General features: G+C 30.6%; 2 protein-coding genes across 4 annotated transcripts in view; both read right to left on the reverse strand.

Moving 5' to 3' along the window:
* LOC134717154 (DNA replication licensing factor mcm2-like) overlaps positions 1 to 16128 on the reverse strand; it is a 50965-nt gene that overhangs the window by 15127 nt on the left and 19710 nt on the right. The gene's annotated exons all lie outside the window — the stretch shown is intronic.
* Positions 9 to 8690, reverse strand: LOC134717118 (serine/arginine repetitive matrix protein 2-like). Of its 3 annotated transcripts, XM_063579960.1 has the most exons (19): positions 8141 to 8582; positions 7290 to 7343; positions 6853 to 6996; positions 6500 to 6634; positions 6139 to 6282; positions 5777 to 5920; positions 5412 to 5555; positions 4826 to 4963; positions 4477 to 4596; positions 4115 to 4258; positions 3749 to 3892; positions 3401 to 3538; positions 3164 to 3220; positions 2831 to 2944; positions 2410 to 2523; positions 2100 to 2127; positions 1635 to 1832; positions 532 to 640; positions 9 to 178 (listed from the first exon to the last, which is right to left on the reverse strand). In XM_063579960.1, the coding sequence occupies exons 1-19, from the start codon at positions 8516 to 8518 to the stop codon at positions 148 to 150; spliced, it is 2478 nt and encodes an 825-aa protein (XP_063436030.1). In that variant the 5' UTR covers positions 8519 to 8582; the 3' UTR covers positions 9 to 147. The 3 variants fall into 3 exon arrangements, with proteins under 3 accessions (XP_063436030.1, XP_063436031.1, XP_063436032.1); XM_063579961.1 differs by lacking the exon at positions 3164 to 3220 and having other exon boundaries at positions 8141 to 8690; XM_063579962.1 differs by lacking the exons at positions 4477 to 4596; positions 4826 to 4963.

Raw genomic sequence — 16128 nt, forward strand, 5'->3', positions numbered from 1 at the left:
ACTTTTATTTAAATACAATGTAAGGTGTCAATTTGTGCATTCAAAACATATACTGGTACCCTATATTGAAATATATATTTTTAATAAATCATATGTTTATTTTGGCCCAGTAAAACGTAGCTTGGTCCAATTGACAATTGAGGCTGATTAAAACTTAGGAACAACTGTGTTTTTACATCTGTAAAAGAAGAAAGATATATTTATAAACAGTGTATATTAAATAATAAATATAAGGTACAATGAATAATTGTAAGTTGTTCAAAATTTGTGTTTTCTTTTTACTGTTCACTATAACTTGATCACTTCCTTTTTGTGGTGAGTAAGTTCTTTAGGTGTATAGGTCATATTGGTATTCAAAATGTTTTAAGGATGTCATACTTAAATACTGTTCAAATTTTGTTTATAAATGAATCTGTTCTCAAATGTTCTTAAATGAAAATTGCTGACTTAGGAATGAATTAAAAATAAATACTTTTTATGCTCATGGAACCACACATTAAATAATTGAAGAAATCAAATATTGATAGTTACCCTTTAGTACGTGTGTGTTTAAGCATCTGTACAAGAGATGTTTTGCACATCTTCCATAGACATTTCATTTCAGTATGGGAGTCACAAGAATACACATCACATACTGTCTCTAGAAAAGAGAAACATACTGAGTTAAGGCTAGCAATATTGTTATCAATATTTATGGGAAGACAATAAAAAAATTCACAAGCTGGCTCAATGTTTTACACAATAAACAATTTCATACTTTTTTTTTTAAACTTTTCACAGTTACAGCCCTTCAGAGAAAATATCATATCATCTCTCTCTATTATAAAATTGAACTGTAAATATGTCATCTAAGTCTGATAAAGGCATTAAAGGGGCAGATAATAACAAACAGATGTTTAAAACAAATACTTAATGCATTTCTTAACAGTAAAGATGATAACATAGAGATGATTTTACACAATGTGTCCAGTTTTCTGATGTTACCACTGCAATGATATTAATTAAAGATGAAGGAAATTTAAATTGGTCTTCCTATATTTTTTATTTTTTTTTAATTTGTATTGCATGTTTGCATTTATAATTATCTATACAAGTGTTGTGTATTTGCTATTAATTCCTTCATGCAACAATTTTGACCTATTATCAAAAAAACGTGTGGTATTCATCAACAAACAGACATTTAATTAAAGTGACAGATTTATTTGAAAATTTGGAGTTTTTTAAGTGGTGTAGCTTAATCCAACATCATTTGGTGCAATTAAATGGGCTAAATTGTTTTACATTGACATTTCTGAGCCTTTTATAGCTGACTATGCTGTATGGACTATGATCATTGTTGAATGTCATACAAATACCTATAATTGTTAATTTCTGTCATTTTGGTCTCCTTTGGAGAGTTCTCTCATTGGCAATCATACTACATCTTCTTTTTATATATTTATTATTAATATCTGCATAATTTAGTCTCTTTTGGAGAGTTCTCTCATTGGCAATCATACCACATCTTCTTTTTAAATTAGATGTAGGAATGGCTAGAGGATTATTTCGAACAAGTCATACATGTACACATGAGTGTTTTTTGTTAAATTTACAGCTTATAAAACTAGATGCATTAATAAATATTTTCTCTTTACCTTTTATCATTTCCATCTGGACATCATTCAGTTTATTTCCATCTTTGTTTTTGCCAGAAAAAGAAGCTTTAAAAAGTTCTTCCTCTGGCACCATCTTCTTTAAGAGTTCCCTTGCTAGGGCAGGTGCCCCTTTTAATTTTGGAATGAGCGACCATTGTCGCTGTTGTAAAGTCTCCTTTATGCTAATGGCCATTTTTCCTAAAACAGTTTAAAAAAAATATATAGAACATGTATTAATCATTTAGACACAATGTTATTTGATTATAGCAATTTTTGTTTATGTTTCTACTGATTAGTTAAATAAATATCATATAAACTTTTGCATTGTAACTGTTTAACTAACAACTTCAGTCAAGTAATACTTTGATTAGATGTCAGTTTGTTTTTTGTTAAGAAAGATATATACAGCTACAATCAATGAAACAGAAGTTAATTGTTATCTACTGTAGTGACTTAATTTATTACCTTGTGATTTTTGTCTTGAGTCTTCACCCTGAAACAATTAATCATACACTACATCAATTAAAATAAAATATAAAGCCATTATTTTGTTTGCTTCTACTAAAAAAAATAAAGCAAAAGATGAACATTTTGGAGTATCAAAGTTTTCATAATCAACAAGGAAAAATGTTCTTGTATAATGAAAGTCATTTTTGATAAAAAAAAAAAAAATGCACTCTTTCTATTTTTTCAAAGTATAAGCATATTTTTCTTATTAGAAAAGTACTTTCATTTCACTGGTTTAGGCTGCACTTAATATTGATCTTATACTTACTAAATCTTGAAACAGCTGTTTTGGGATGGTCTGATTCTGTCCAATTCTTTTTTCAGATACTGCCTGAGGCGGAGGCTGGTACATGCTCCCAAATTGAAACTTATGTCCTTCACCCTATCAAATAAATCAAGAAGATATGTATAAATTCACAGTTAAATAGACCTTAACTAAATGACAAAAATAAAAAAGTCATTATTTTAATTGTCACATAAATATTGTTTTAAAAAACAAATCAAACATTTCAAATGTATATATCAAAATTTTTATTAATCACATAGGAAAAATACTCTTATACAAAGATAAAAATGCACTTTAACTATTATGTCAAAGTATCAGCTTTCCAGAAGAACATATGTTCCAAAAGTATTTTCAAATCAATTGTATAGCTGCACTTCATGTTGATGTACAATGTAATACTTACTGAATCTTGAAACAATTTGGTCAAAGGCTTATACACTTTGTATTCCTTTTCTGTTATGGGTGAGGTTTGAGGGGATGCTGTATAAGTGCCATATAAACATTTCTGCGCTTGACCCTAAAAAATAAATTAAGTAGACAGATATGTAAATCCACAGTAAAATGACACAAAGAAAATATAATTATTTTAATTCTCCAATATATATTGTTTAGAAAAACAAATGATCTCTGTATTAAGAAAAAAATCTAATGTTTCAAATGTATGGCATTCTTAATAAACAAAAATAAGTTTAATTTGAAAGGTTGAATTTTAACTTATATTTGGAATAAAACTTACATATAGTCTGATAGATGTTGATAATTGTTTTTCAGCTTTTATTCCAGAATGTCCATACTAAAATTACAAAACATAATGTTAAGTTTTTTTTAGCAAGAGTACACACAACTCTGCAAAGACTCTATTTTTTAACACAAACAAACATTTTTAAAAGAAAAAAAAATACTATATAATTGTTTGAAGCTAATGAAGACAAATTATTTCTATTTTTGTCTCAAAGTTAATTGCAATACTTACAGTATATTGTTCTGACGGAGACCATTCTAATTTGCTAGGTGTATTCGTCTTCCTAGTTTGCGCCTTTGTAGTAGGGAGAGACTTTCTGGTCTGAAGAGTCTGCCCCTTAGCTACTGGTGACCATAGTCCACTGGTGCTCTGCAAACAAACCAATCATTTAATTTTTCTATTGCTTTGTTTTTATTATAGAATAAACAGATATGGTTTCAATTTTACGGTATTTATCAAATGAAAAACAGTTTAATAGAATTAATTGTATTTCTTACACTAAGATCTTGACATTTCAGTCTTGAAGGCAGGAAAACAAATTATTTCTATTTTTGTCTCAAAGTTAATTGCAATACTTACAGTATATTGTTCTGAAGGTGACAATTCTAATTGAATGCTAGGCCTCTTCCTGGTCGGCGTCTTTAAAGTAGGAGAAGACTTTCTGGTTTGAAGGGTCTGAAGGGTCTGTCCCTTAGCTACTGGTGACCATAGTCCACTGGTGCTCTGTAAACAAACCAATCATTTAATCAATTTTTGTATTGCTTTGTTTTCATTATAGAATAAACAGATATGATTTCAATTTTACAGTATTTATCAAATGAATAACAGTTTAATAGAATTAATTGTATTTCTTACACTATGATATGAAGATCTTGACATTTCAGTCTTGAAGGCAGGAAAACAAATTATTTCTATTTTTGTCTCAAAGTTAATTGCAATACTTACAGTATATTGTTCTGAAGGTGACAATTCTAATTGAATGCTAGGCCTCTTCCTGGTCGGCGTCTTTAAAGTAGGGGAAGACTTTCTGGTCTGAAGGGTCTGAAGGGTCTGCCCCTTAGCTACTGGTGACCATAGTCCACTGGTGCTCTGTAAACAAACCAATCATTTAATTTTTGTATTGCTTTGTTTTCATTATAGAACAAACAGATATGATTTCAATGTTACGGTATTTATCAAATGAATAACAGTTTAATAGAATTAATTGTATTTCTTACACTATGATATGAAGATCTTGACATTTCAGTCTTGAAGGCAGGAAAACAAATTATTTCTATTTTTGTCTCAAAGTTAATTGCAACACTTACAGTATATTGTTCTGAAGGTGACAATTCAAATTTGCTAGGCGTCTTCCTGGTCTTAAGGTGCCCAAGTGATGTGTGCCCCTTAGGCACCTTCGGTACTGGTGACCATAGTCCACTGGTGCTCTGTAAACAAACCAATCATTTATTTTTGTATTGCTTTGCTTTTTATTAAAGAATAAAACAAGTATGGTTTCAAAAGTAAAAACACAAAAATACTGAACTCCAAGGAAAATTCAAAAAGGAAAGTCCCAAATCAAATGGCAAAATCAAAAGTTCAAACACATCAAACTTTGCAATTTTATGGTATTTATCAAATGAATAACATTTTATTAAAATTAATTGTTTTACTTACACTATGATATGAAGATGTGGTTACAGCCTTGTCGTCAGCAAAAGTGTACTGATCTTGAGGGGGCCATACAAGGTGTAAGGACTGATTTTTACTTTGTGGCGATATGCAGTCTATGGGCGACCATATCTTAGTTACTCTCTGCAATTAAGAAAGATTCTTTTAAAATTGTTGATCAATAACTGATAATCATTTTTATAAGCACTTGAATTGCTTAGAATTCTAATTGAAAAAGTTCATAATGAAAATTTAAAATTTTGGGAAATGAATAACAAATCTTTTTTTTATTCCTTTTTTTTTATATAGATATGCACATTCAAATTACATGTGATGGGCTTGAAATCATAATAAGCAATAGATGGATTTTTTTACATGAAGCATACAGACCACTCAGTGGAAGCCTGTAACAGAATATTTTTTAATGTTTTTCAAGTCAAGACAAACAAACCTTTTTTTTCTAATATTGTGTGAGGGCTAATGAAGACAAATAGTATTTTTACATTTCAGTAGGGTTGTTGTTTCTTTAACAATTTCCATTCTTATTCAAAATTATTTCTACTTTTGTCTCAAATTTAATTGCAATACTTACAGTATATTGTTCTGAAGGTGACAATTCTAATTGAATGCTAGGCCTCTTCCTGGTCGGCGTCTTTAAAGTAGGGGAAGACTTTCTGGTCTGAAGGGTCTGAAGGGTCTGTCCCTTAGCTACTGTTGACCTTAGTCCACTGGTGCTCTGTAAACAAACCAATCATTTAATCAATTTTTGTATTGCTTTGTTTTCATTATAGAATAAACAGATATGATTTCAATTTTACGGTATTTATCAAATGAATAACAGTTTAATAGAATTAATTGTATTTCTTACACTATGATATGAAGATCTTGACATTTCAGTCTTGAAGGCAGGAAAACAAATTATTTCTATTTTTGTCTCAAATTAATTGCAACACTTACAGTATATTGTTCTGAAGGTGACAATTCTAATTGAATGCTAGGCCTCTTCCTGGTCGGCGTCTTTAAAGTAGGGGAAGACTTTCTGGTCTGAAGGGTCTGAAGGGTCTGCCCCTTAGCTACTGGTGACCTTTGTCCACTGGTGCTCTGTAAACAAACCAATCATTTAATTTTTGTATTGCTTTGTTTTCATTATAGAGTAAACAGATATGATTTCAATGTTACGGTATTTATCAAATGAATAACAGTTTAAAAGAATTAATTGTATTTCTTACACTATGATATGAAGATCTTGACATTTCAGTCTTGAAGGCAGGAAAACAAATCATTTCTATTTTTGTCTCAAAGTTAATTGCAATACTTACAGTATATTGTTCTGAAGGTGACAATTCTAATTGAATGCTAGGCCTCTTCCTGGTCGGCGTCTTTAAAGTAGGGGAAGACTTTCTGGTCTGAAGGGTCTGAAGGGTCTGCCCCTTAGCTACTGGTGACCATAGTCCACTGGTGCTCTGTAAACAAACCAATCATTTAATTTTTGTATTGCTTTGTTTTCATTATAGAATAAACAGATATGATTTCAATGTTATGGTATTTATCAAATGAATAACAGTTTAATAGAAATAATTGTATTTCTTACACTATGATATGAAGATCTTGACATTTCAGTCTTGAAGGCAGGAAAACAAATTATTTCTATTTTTGTCTCAAATTAATTGCAACACTTACAGTATATTGTTCTGAAGGTGACAATTCTAATTGAATGCTAGGCCTCTTCCTGGTCGGCGTCTTTAAAGTAGGGGAAGACTTTCTGGTCTGAAGGGTCTGCCCCTTAGCTACTGGTGACCTTTGTCCACCGGTGCTCTGCAAACAAACCAATCATTTAATTTTTGTATTGCTTTGTTTTCATTATAGAATAAACAGATATGATTTCAATTTTACGGTATTTATCAAATGAAAAACAGTTTAATAGAATTAATTGTATTTCTTACACTATGATATGAAGATCTTGACATTTCAGTCTTGAAGGCAGGAAAACAAATTATTTCTATTTTTGTCTCAAAGTTAATTGCAATACTTACAGTATATTGTTCTGAAGGTGACAATTCTAATTGAATGCTTTGCCTCTTCCTGGTCGGCGTCTTTAAAGTAGGGGAAGACTTTCTGGTCTGAAGGGTCTGAATGGTCTGCCCCTTAGCTACTGGTGACCTTTGTCCACTGGTGCTCTGTAAACAAACCAATCATTTAATTTTTGTATTGCTTTGTTTTCATTATAGAATAAACAGATATGGTTTCAATTTTATGGTATTTATCAAATGAATAACAGTTTAATAGAATTAGTTGTATTTCTTACACTATGATTTAAAGATCTTGACATTTCAGTCTTGAAAGCAGCAAAACAAATTATTTCTATTTTTGTCTTTAGGAAGGTGAGCTAAAAATTAAAAGAAACGAAAAATGTTTCTTCATAGATGTGTTTAAATATAACATAATCTTCTATGACTGTTGAATTACTTACAGAAGCATGTTGCAGATTTGTTCGATCTTCTCTAGAATTCCCAATGCATAAAATCTGAAAACAGAAAAACCATGAAATATATAGAAATTGAAGCATATTAATATATCTATGAGAATATAATAAAAATATTTTGTAAATATTGTATCATTTGTTTTTTTTCAGCAAATGTTAATTATAGAACTGCATGACACACAATAATGGAATATTGATATGCATTGTGTTATGTACTTTTATTATTTTGTGTGTGAAATCTTGCATGTAGTACTTTACTTAACTTTATATAAATAGTAAATACAACTTATAATTAAAATGTAAAAATCAAATATGTTCTTAATAAAAATAGTTTCTGTTTATATGTATTTAGCAATTTTAACTATAGAATAATTGTGATAAATTAAATTATTTCATAAGATTTGTTAAAATATTAAAACAAAATATTAAGTATTTGTGTGAAGTATATGCAATATAATGACTCACTTCATTCACATTATTAAGGAAATAGAGCAAACAAATAAGAAGCAGAAAAACCCTTTATTTAAATCAGGTAAACCAATCATTTGAATTTTCCAAAATGTGTAAAAAAAAAAGCCATATAATAATCAATTTGTTTAAAGAAATAAAACATATGAAATAGTTATCACTATTGTTTTTAACATAAGTAATAGTCATGTATCTCAGTTATCATTTATGATAATTTTGTACAAACTCAACAACCATGATTACCTAAAAGCTTTTCAATAAACAAAATAGTTAAAAATGTAACTCTTTCGCAAACACAATAACAGGCTTAATGAAATAAAGAAAATACCTTAAGAATACTAGATTTAAATATTATTCATAATAATTCTTACCTTTCCCTTTTCTTTTTCTTTCTCTTTTTGCTTTAATCCCCCTTTTTTTTTACCGGTACTTTCTTTTCTTTTCACCTTTTTCTTTACATCCTTAATCAGAACTCCTTCCTTTACATCCTTAATCAGAACTCCTTTCTTTACATCCTTAATCAGAACTCCTTCCTTTACATCCTTAATCAGAACTCCTTCCTTTACATCCTTAATGAGAACGCCTTTCCATTTTTTTGAAAACCATTTAACTATAACTTCCTCGCCAACTTGAGTGTCTTGGTTAACTAAACTGTTTTTTTTGACATAATGTTCTTTCCCATCATAATCTGATGATCCGTTCCCCTGCCATCTAACTAGCACCATCTTATTTTTCTTCTGAGTTTTCATGTTTAACTAATTGTTACACATGGAGTGAAATAGATTTGGCAACTTCAGTTTAATATAGGTATACTGTACATCACTTGAAAGTCACATGTAAATACACCCAATCATTTACAGTATCAAATCATAAGAGCCTCCAATAGAATCCCATGTAAAACCAGAATAGATAACATGTTAATTAAAGAGTTAGCCAATCAGTTTACATGTAAAAAAGAATAACAAATACATTTTGAAAATAAAGATATTATAAGATATAAAACATGTTTTTAAATCAAAATCCAGAGGCCCTTCCCTCTCTCCTAATTACTTCTGGGAGAACTCTTTTTAGATGGTTAATGTATCGTGTACATTTTTCAACAGTTACAGTCTCCCAAAACTGTAAAATTCCATTCACTAACTCTTCTTGTGTTCTTGGTTTTATATATTTTCTTGAATATTCTTTGAGTTCGTGCCACAGATTTTCTATTGGATTCATATCTGGAGATTCTGAAAACAAAATGAGATAATAAAGTACTTGAATCCCCTGGTTTAAAATATAAATTTGCCACAAAGGTAGCCAGTATATACATTTCTAATACATTCTAATCAAAGGTTTTTTGGTTTTTTTTACAATATTACATTGATAATAGTTATATTATTCGCATATGTTTGCCATGTTTTCTCTCTCTCTCTCTCTCTGGTGTTTTCCATTAGCCTTAATAAGTGTTGTTATCTGTAGACGTTTGTTAACAGTAAATGATTAAAAAGACAGCACTTGAATCATACATGTACTATCATAACAAAACCATGTAGATATCATCATTATATTGTTAAATTTTATTTTGCACAACTGAGATATCAAACTTTTGAAGAAGAGGTTTGGTTCTCATGTTATATCAAATTCTTAGTTTCATTGATTGAGGAAATGACATGAAATGTATACAACATCTTACCTGCGGGAGTTTTCCACCAGTTTATATTCTTTTCCTGCATAAAACATTTTGCCAGTCGAGAAGTATGCTTTGGATCATTATCCTGCATAAATCTGTGACCCTCTGGATATTTTTCATGGATGAAAGGCAGAAGGGTATCTTCTAAGATTTTAACATACATTTGTGCATCCATGATTCCATTAAAGATGCACACCTTTGTCTTTCCTTTTTTGCTTATTCCTGCCCAGACATGCACTTTCAAAGGATGTTTTGGCTTGGGCTTTTTTGAAAAATTAGTTCCCTTTTTCCGATAGCAAGTCCTTTTGTACTGCTCTAATGGCACAGAGGTTTCATCTGACCATATTACATCATCAAACTGTTCATTTTGGTTAAGAATTGCCCAGTCCAATCTTTTAGGTTTGTTGTTCTCCCTTATTAACTGGCAATATCTTGTACCTTTCAAAGTCCATCCCAGTTTTCTACGTATTCTATTTATTGTTGGTATGCTTGCATCATAACCCCCCTCTTGAAGAAGTGTGAGAAGATCTGCTGCTGTAGTTTCATCGTTATTGACCATGGCATTTTCTATGATAGCATTCACATTAGGATTAGATGAAAGAATGTTTGGTCGACCACCACCATTCATTCTATGTACCGAACCGGTTGATTTGAATTTTAACACAATTCTTCTAACAAAACCTCTATTTACTACTTTATGTTCAGCAATTAGCAACCTTGCAACTTCTGAATAAACATGAATCTTTTGTTTTGGGGTTCCATTTCTCATTAATTCAATATATATAGCTATAATTCGCTGTTTAAGGTATAATGACCTGTCTTCCATTTTATGTTATTTCTAGTACCTAATTAATAGAAATCCCTTAACTGCAAATATAAATTGACTTATTTTCACTCTAACAAATAACTAGTGAATCTAAGATGTTTTGACTAGGCACCTTATAATAATGTTTATCAGTTAGGCCAGTTAAAATTAATTGATAGATTATCATCCCCGTCCGCCCCTCTGAAATCGTCACGCCCCGACTTTTTTATTTTTAAAAAATTTCCGATTTCCGGATTTTTTCATTTCCGTTCCCGGTAACCGTCGAAAATTTAGTTACAGTTAAAACTTCCTGTTTAAAATTTCGGTTTCGTTTTTTTCGAGTAATTAATATAAAATGATTCTGCATCTCTATGATAACAAAATCATTTACCGAGAATAGAGATTGATAACGAGAAGAGTATGAAATATTCGGGTTACAAGTAATATGTTGTGTCCAAGAACGCAAATCTCGGTAGTTTAATTTGTGTCAGGATTTTGGACTGAATTTTAACGAAAGAGTAAGAATCGTGGAACACATTGGTTCAAAAACATAACTTGATTAAACAAATAAACGGACTAAAGAAGAAGAACATCCTCTGTCCCAATACGTTCAGTAGAGTCACTAAACGTGCACTAAACCAAATCTTCTTTTTTATTAAGTTCAAGTTTTACACTATAATTGTATTGCATCGTAAAACCACCAACCCTGAATTCTCAACACTGTTTGACTTTTCATTTTATTCTATACTCATAACTCTTGTTTTGCATACCAATGCATTTTTGCTTCATTTTATGGTGACATAAAAACAGCGCTTAGAAAACCAAGTAATTTGGTGAAGGTTGACCCTGCCAACAAAAGGGAAAAGAGGATCGCTTTGTCTTGCTTTCGCATCTAAAGACCCAGTCTCAAAAAGTAATTATCAACAATAACATTCACTCTGTGAAAGTTTTTAAAATATAAGTGACTTTCTTAAACTATCCAGAATTTACTGAACTTTTACATTAAGCTTGTTTATGATTAACAGATAGTGTATTAAAAGAGGAAATTAAAAAAAAAGAGATGTGACATTAAAATTCACCTACATGCAAATTTTGAACAAAAGGCACCATGAAACCAGAACAGTATCATATGCTCAGAAATAGGTTTCTAATTTTTACAATAATTGATTCAGCTAAATAAACAATATTCAAGATAAACAACTAAAAATAAGCAATTCCAGGACATTTAATACATTGGGTATTCTTGCTTATTTGACATTTGTAATTCAGATAGAATTTGAACTGTTTAATACATGTCCTTTTTTACAACCGCAAAAATTAAAAACAATTTGGTTGTATATTGGTATCACATCTTCGTCGACAGCATCGTCCAAAGACAGATGATTTCTGGATAATATCTTTAGTATAAGTAAATAGAATCAATAAAATTTGTTTTTATTGTGTAAAATAGAATCATAAGGTACATATTTGTGCAATCATACATCTCATGCATTATCAAAAGCATTAATGAATTTGCAAAAAGGAAGTGTAACTTTCTGGAGATGTTCATGGCTAAAAGTAATTCTGATCTGTTAAATTTTAACAAAAAACTTTAAGAATTTACTTCCTTTTTTTGCCTTTCTCAGAAGTGCAACTATGGTAAATAAAATTGAGAATGGAAATGGGGAATGTGTCAAAGAGACAACAACCCGACCAAATAAAAAAACAACAGCACAAGGTAACCAACAGGTCTTCAATGTAACGAGAAATTCCCGCACCCGGAGGCGTCCTTCAGCTTGCCCTTAAACAAATATATGCATGGATTTGATTTTAATTTTGCCCTATTGATAGAGGTTTTGCCCAAGAAAAATGCAGTTGCAGATGTGTTGCCTGTTGGTGCTGTTGGCAGGAGTGCAAACCTTAAAGCCCATTCCATTCTTTTTGAAATATTTATAATAAGTTCAATAAAGAAAATAATTATTAATATTCACATTAATATTCTTGTTACACTACATTCACAATTTAGAACTGTATACAGTTCAATACTTCTATACATTATATAAATAGGACATAAAAGAGTACTTTAGTAGCCGGGTAAAATGTACAACTTTAGTCCTGGTATTTCAGCTAATAGAATGTTTCTTGTTTGGTTTGTTACTAAACAGTCGATCATGATGAGTGTCTTTAACCCTTTCAAGTTTTGATAACATGACAACAAATCATCATCACAAATAATAGATCCAGAGACATCTAAACATTCAAGGTGTTTGCCCAATTCAGCCAACTGTTTGAATTCAGTCCCATTAAGTACAATACCATCAGTGTCTAGTGTTTTTATCACCTTACAGTTGGAAACTATCTTTAAAACTCCCATAGGAGATATGTGTTGTGTTCCAATTTTCAATTCATTTAGAAATTTCAATTTACATATGGCATCTATTGAATTATCACTTATAAATGGGCAGTCATTGATCCACAATGTCAACAATGAAGGCGTTTCTTTCAAAAGATAGCGTAGATTTTCGTCAGTAAAATTTGTGTATGAAATGATTAATACAGTTAGTTTATGGAATTTCTTTAAATTCAAGACTTGTGTAAAGTCTCCACATATGTTCTGACATCTAAATATGTCTAATGTTTTAACTGAAGTACTTTTCAAAATAAGTTTTATGATATGTGAATCCAGTAATGTTTGTTTGTCCTTTAATATGATATTCCTCAGCAAATATGAATTTAAAACTTTATTATAAAAAGTTTTGCAGACACGTCTCAATTTAATTATGTCTTCCAAGCACAAGTATTCCAAAACTAATAATAGTACCTCAAATGGAAGAGAAAGCAAATTGATCATACTCCTGTTTCTGCAGCAATATTCCAGTTTATATTAAACAGATTATTCAGCTAGTTGCCATATGGTTATTAGAATATTTACCAACTTACTACTGTTACAGGGTTTTATCAGCTTAAATTGGGTATAGTAAAATAAAACTTAAACAAATGAAACTTGATGACATCTCAGGAGGATTTTGAAAATAAATAACTCAGCCTTGATAATAACAAACATGATAAGTTTGTTCTGTGGTTGTATGAAAATAAATAACTTGACCTTAAATTTATTGAAAATAAATAACTCAGCAGGTCTTTTAAGCCATTTTATAGATGCTATTCCAAAATATGAAATGGCACCAGATTCTTCCAAAATTCAATTTTTTCTTTAAAACTTTCAGGAAAACCTTCCCAAATCTTTTTTAAAACAAATGTATAAATATAACTTGAAATGTCAGAAAATGGTAAAGGTATATTAGCTAAGGAACATTTACCTCTGTTTTATTACAGGGCTGTAACTTAATTGAGGTTAAAATGCAACCAGAAGGAAATTTCAAAAAACAATAGCTTGTCTTCATGGCAAATTGTTTTTACCTCAAATGCCTTGCAAGAAGGAAGTTCTGTTCACCATTATAAGTCCCTGTTTTCCGCACCATGTTTCTCATTTAATTTTAGTGTTCGGTGTTATGTTTCTATAATGTTTCTCGTTTTGTCACAAATTTGTGTTTTATCTGTTCCAGGGTATGTCTAATGTTCATTGATTGCCCTTCTTATTTTCTTTGTGTTGCATTCCAATTGTAATTAGTATTTTTTTTTAAACTTGAGTTTTATTTTACTTAAGGACTTTTTATTTAATTTTACACACTACATGAATTTCAAATTGTATTTCAGTTAGAAACTATATCAAGTTGTAATTGAAATGTGTTATAAAAACTTAACAAAACTTGCGTTTTAGATTAAGAAACTTTCTTTAATCTAAAACGCAAAGGTTCTTGAAATTCGCAGCTAGAATGCATGATTTTCCATATATCTTCTTTGGGCCTTGAGCGGTCCCCAAAACTTTTTTTTGCCTTACTGTTAAGACTGCTTGGTTACAGTCCCACTTCAATATATGCAGTTGGGAGTTCAGAAGATTCACTTCCAGATGATGATGATTAATTCTGATCATGGTTACATAATGCTTTGACCATACACATATTATCTAAATGTATTTTAATGAATAAAAAAAAATATTAAAAATTGTGTGTTTTCAAATATAAATATATAATAATTGTGAAAATAAATAATCAGTCCCTTGTTTTGATGAAAATGAAAAATCATGCTTCAACAGTGATTACCTATACAATCAACCAAATTTTTCCCAGAAAGGGGAGGGGGCCTCTAAATCCGCCCGTAGGAGCTTGTATATTTTGTTGCAACAAAACATTTTAGACAGACCAAAAATTACGCAAGTTTGAATAGAATGAGTGTATTAAGAATGTTTTATCCGTGTCAGATAAAGTTAAAGTTGAAATAGTTTCTCGTCCATCTTTAAAACTTAATAAAGCACTCTGTCATTCAGGTTGCATTACAAAATATTTGCTAAAAACAAGAAATAAAAAAAACAACCCCAAACCTCGGAAGCAGAAATCTCAGATCTTGATATTGCTTTGACTAATTTTATTTTGGCTATTGACAATAATTCAATGGTAAAAAAAAACATTCCTCATGACAACGCTACTTGATAAATACTTGATAAATATAGATATTTTCTTCCTACTGATTTAAATTTGAAATACATGGATTCTACTTGTAAAATATATATATGCAGTATAAACTCATTGATTTCTATAGAAAATAGATACTCAGTCAAACAACTTCACCAAGTTCAAGGCAATTCTAACATAATATTATTTAGTAGCAAAATAACTATTGGAGATGCCATATCAGCTGCTAGTCAATTGAAAACTGACCTCAAAATCTCAATATCAACTGTAATAGACACAAATAACGGACAGATATTTCATTCCGCTGCAAGTGTACTAAGAAAAGACATTGAAACTCTACAAATTTCCCCAGAAGAATACACAACTACAAATGATATGTGTCTCTTCTTTCTTCAATTCAGTCAATGCCTTCGTATTTATTGCAATTTTTTTTTTAATGGTAACTCGATGATACTGCATACAGCCAAGCCTATTCTCAGGAAATGGCACCAGAGAAATTGTGTAAATGCTTGGCAATTGTTGAGTAAATCGTTTATGCGACCATCGGAGGAAGGATTGGCTTTACAATTGTGTATCATGAGTTTGGTTCAAAACACCTTGTTGAAACATTGAATGCCAATGGATTTTGTGTTTCTTAAAGTAAAGTGCTTTGCTATCTAATAAGTGTTGCCAACCATAATATTGAGCGAATTCAAGATAGTGTGCACGTCCCGTATAATGTTTCCCTAGCACCTTTGCAGACAAGCATATGGATGTCATCACACCTTCCTTAATCCCTTTTAGATCTGTTATTAGATCTCCATTAAATCTTGGATGTTTTGATAGGAATGGTTTAAAGTCTGTATTTTTTAAAGAAAAAAATGTGTTCGGACTCCCTACAAAATCTTGTCTTTACTTGTAAAGAAAAAAACGTGTGCTCAAAATAACATGTTTGCTTTGAGCAGAACCTTTCATGTGCAGACCAGTGTGTCCATGCATTCAAGTGAAATGTGTAGACCTAAATAGTAAAACATGTCTTTTGATGGTTGATGAAAATGAAGATGTGGTATGATTGCCAATGAGACAACTTTCTACAAGAGACCAAAATGACACAGAAATTAACAATTATAGGTTACCGTATGGCCTTCAACAATGAGAAAAGCCCATACCGCATTGTCAGCTATAAAAGGCCATTAAATGATAATGTAAGGGTAAGTAAAGTATTTAAAGATTCAGACCCATTTGAACACTTACATATAAAATTTATCAAGGAAATGTTGGGGGTTCAGTGCAAAACAACAAATGTAGCTTGTCTAGCTGAAACAAATAGAACTCCTCTACACTTAAAAATCCAATTTTCAGCTATAAAATTTCTAAATCACATTGTTAACT

This window comes from Mytilus trossulus, chromosome 1 (assembly GCF_036588685.1).
Source record: "Mytilus trossulus isolate FHL-02 chromosome 1, PNRI_Mtr1.1.1.hap1, whole genome shotgun sequence".
NCBI lineage: Eukaryota > Metazoa > Mollusca > Bivalvia > Mytilida > Mytilidae > Mytilus > Mytilus trossulus.

Bases quoted from the DNA above. Each gene is read 5' to 3' on its own strand.
- LOC134717118 (XM_063579960.1), bottom strand. From the start codon at position 8,518: ATGAAAACTCAGAAGAAAAATAAGATGGTGCTAGTTAGATGGCAGGGG. The intron at 6,635-6,852 runs GTAAGTATTGCA...GTTTGTTTGCAG, and splicing joins CACCTTCAGAACAATATACT to AGCACCGGTGGACAAAGGTC. The intron at 2,945-3,163 runs GTAAGTTTTATT...TTTATTTTTTAG, and splicing joins CAACATCTATCAGACTATAT to GGTCAAGCGCAGAAATGTTT.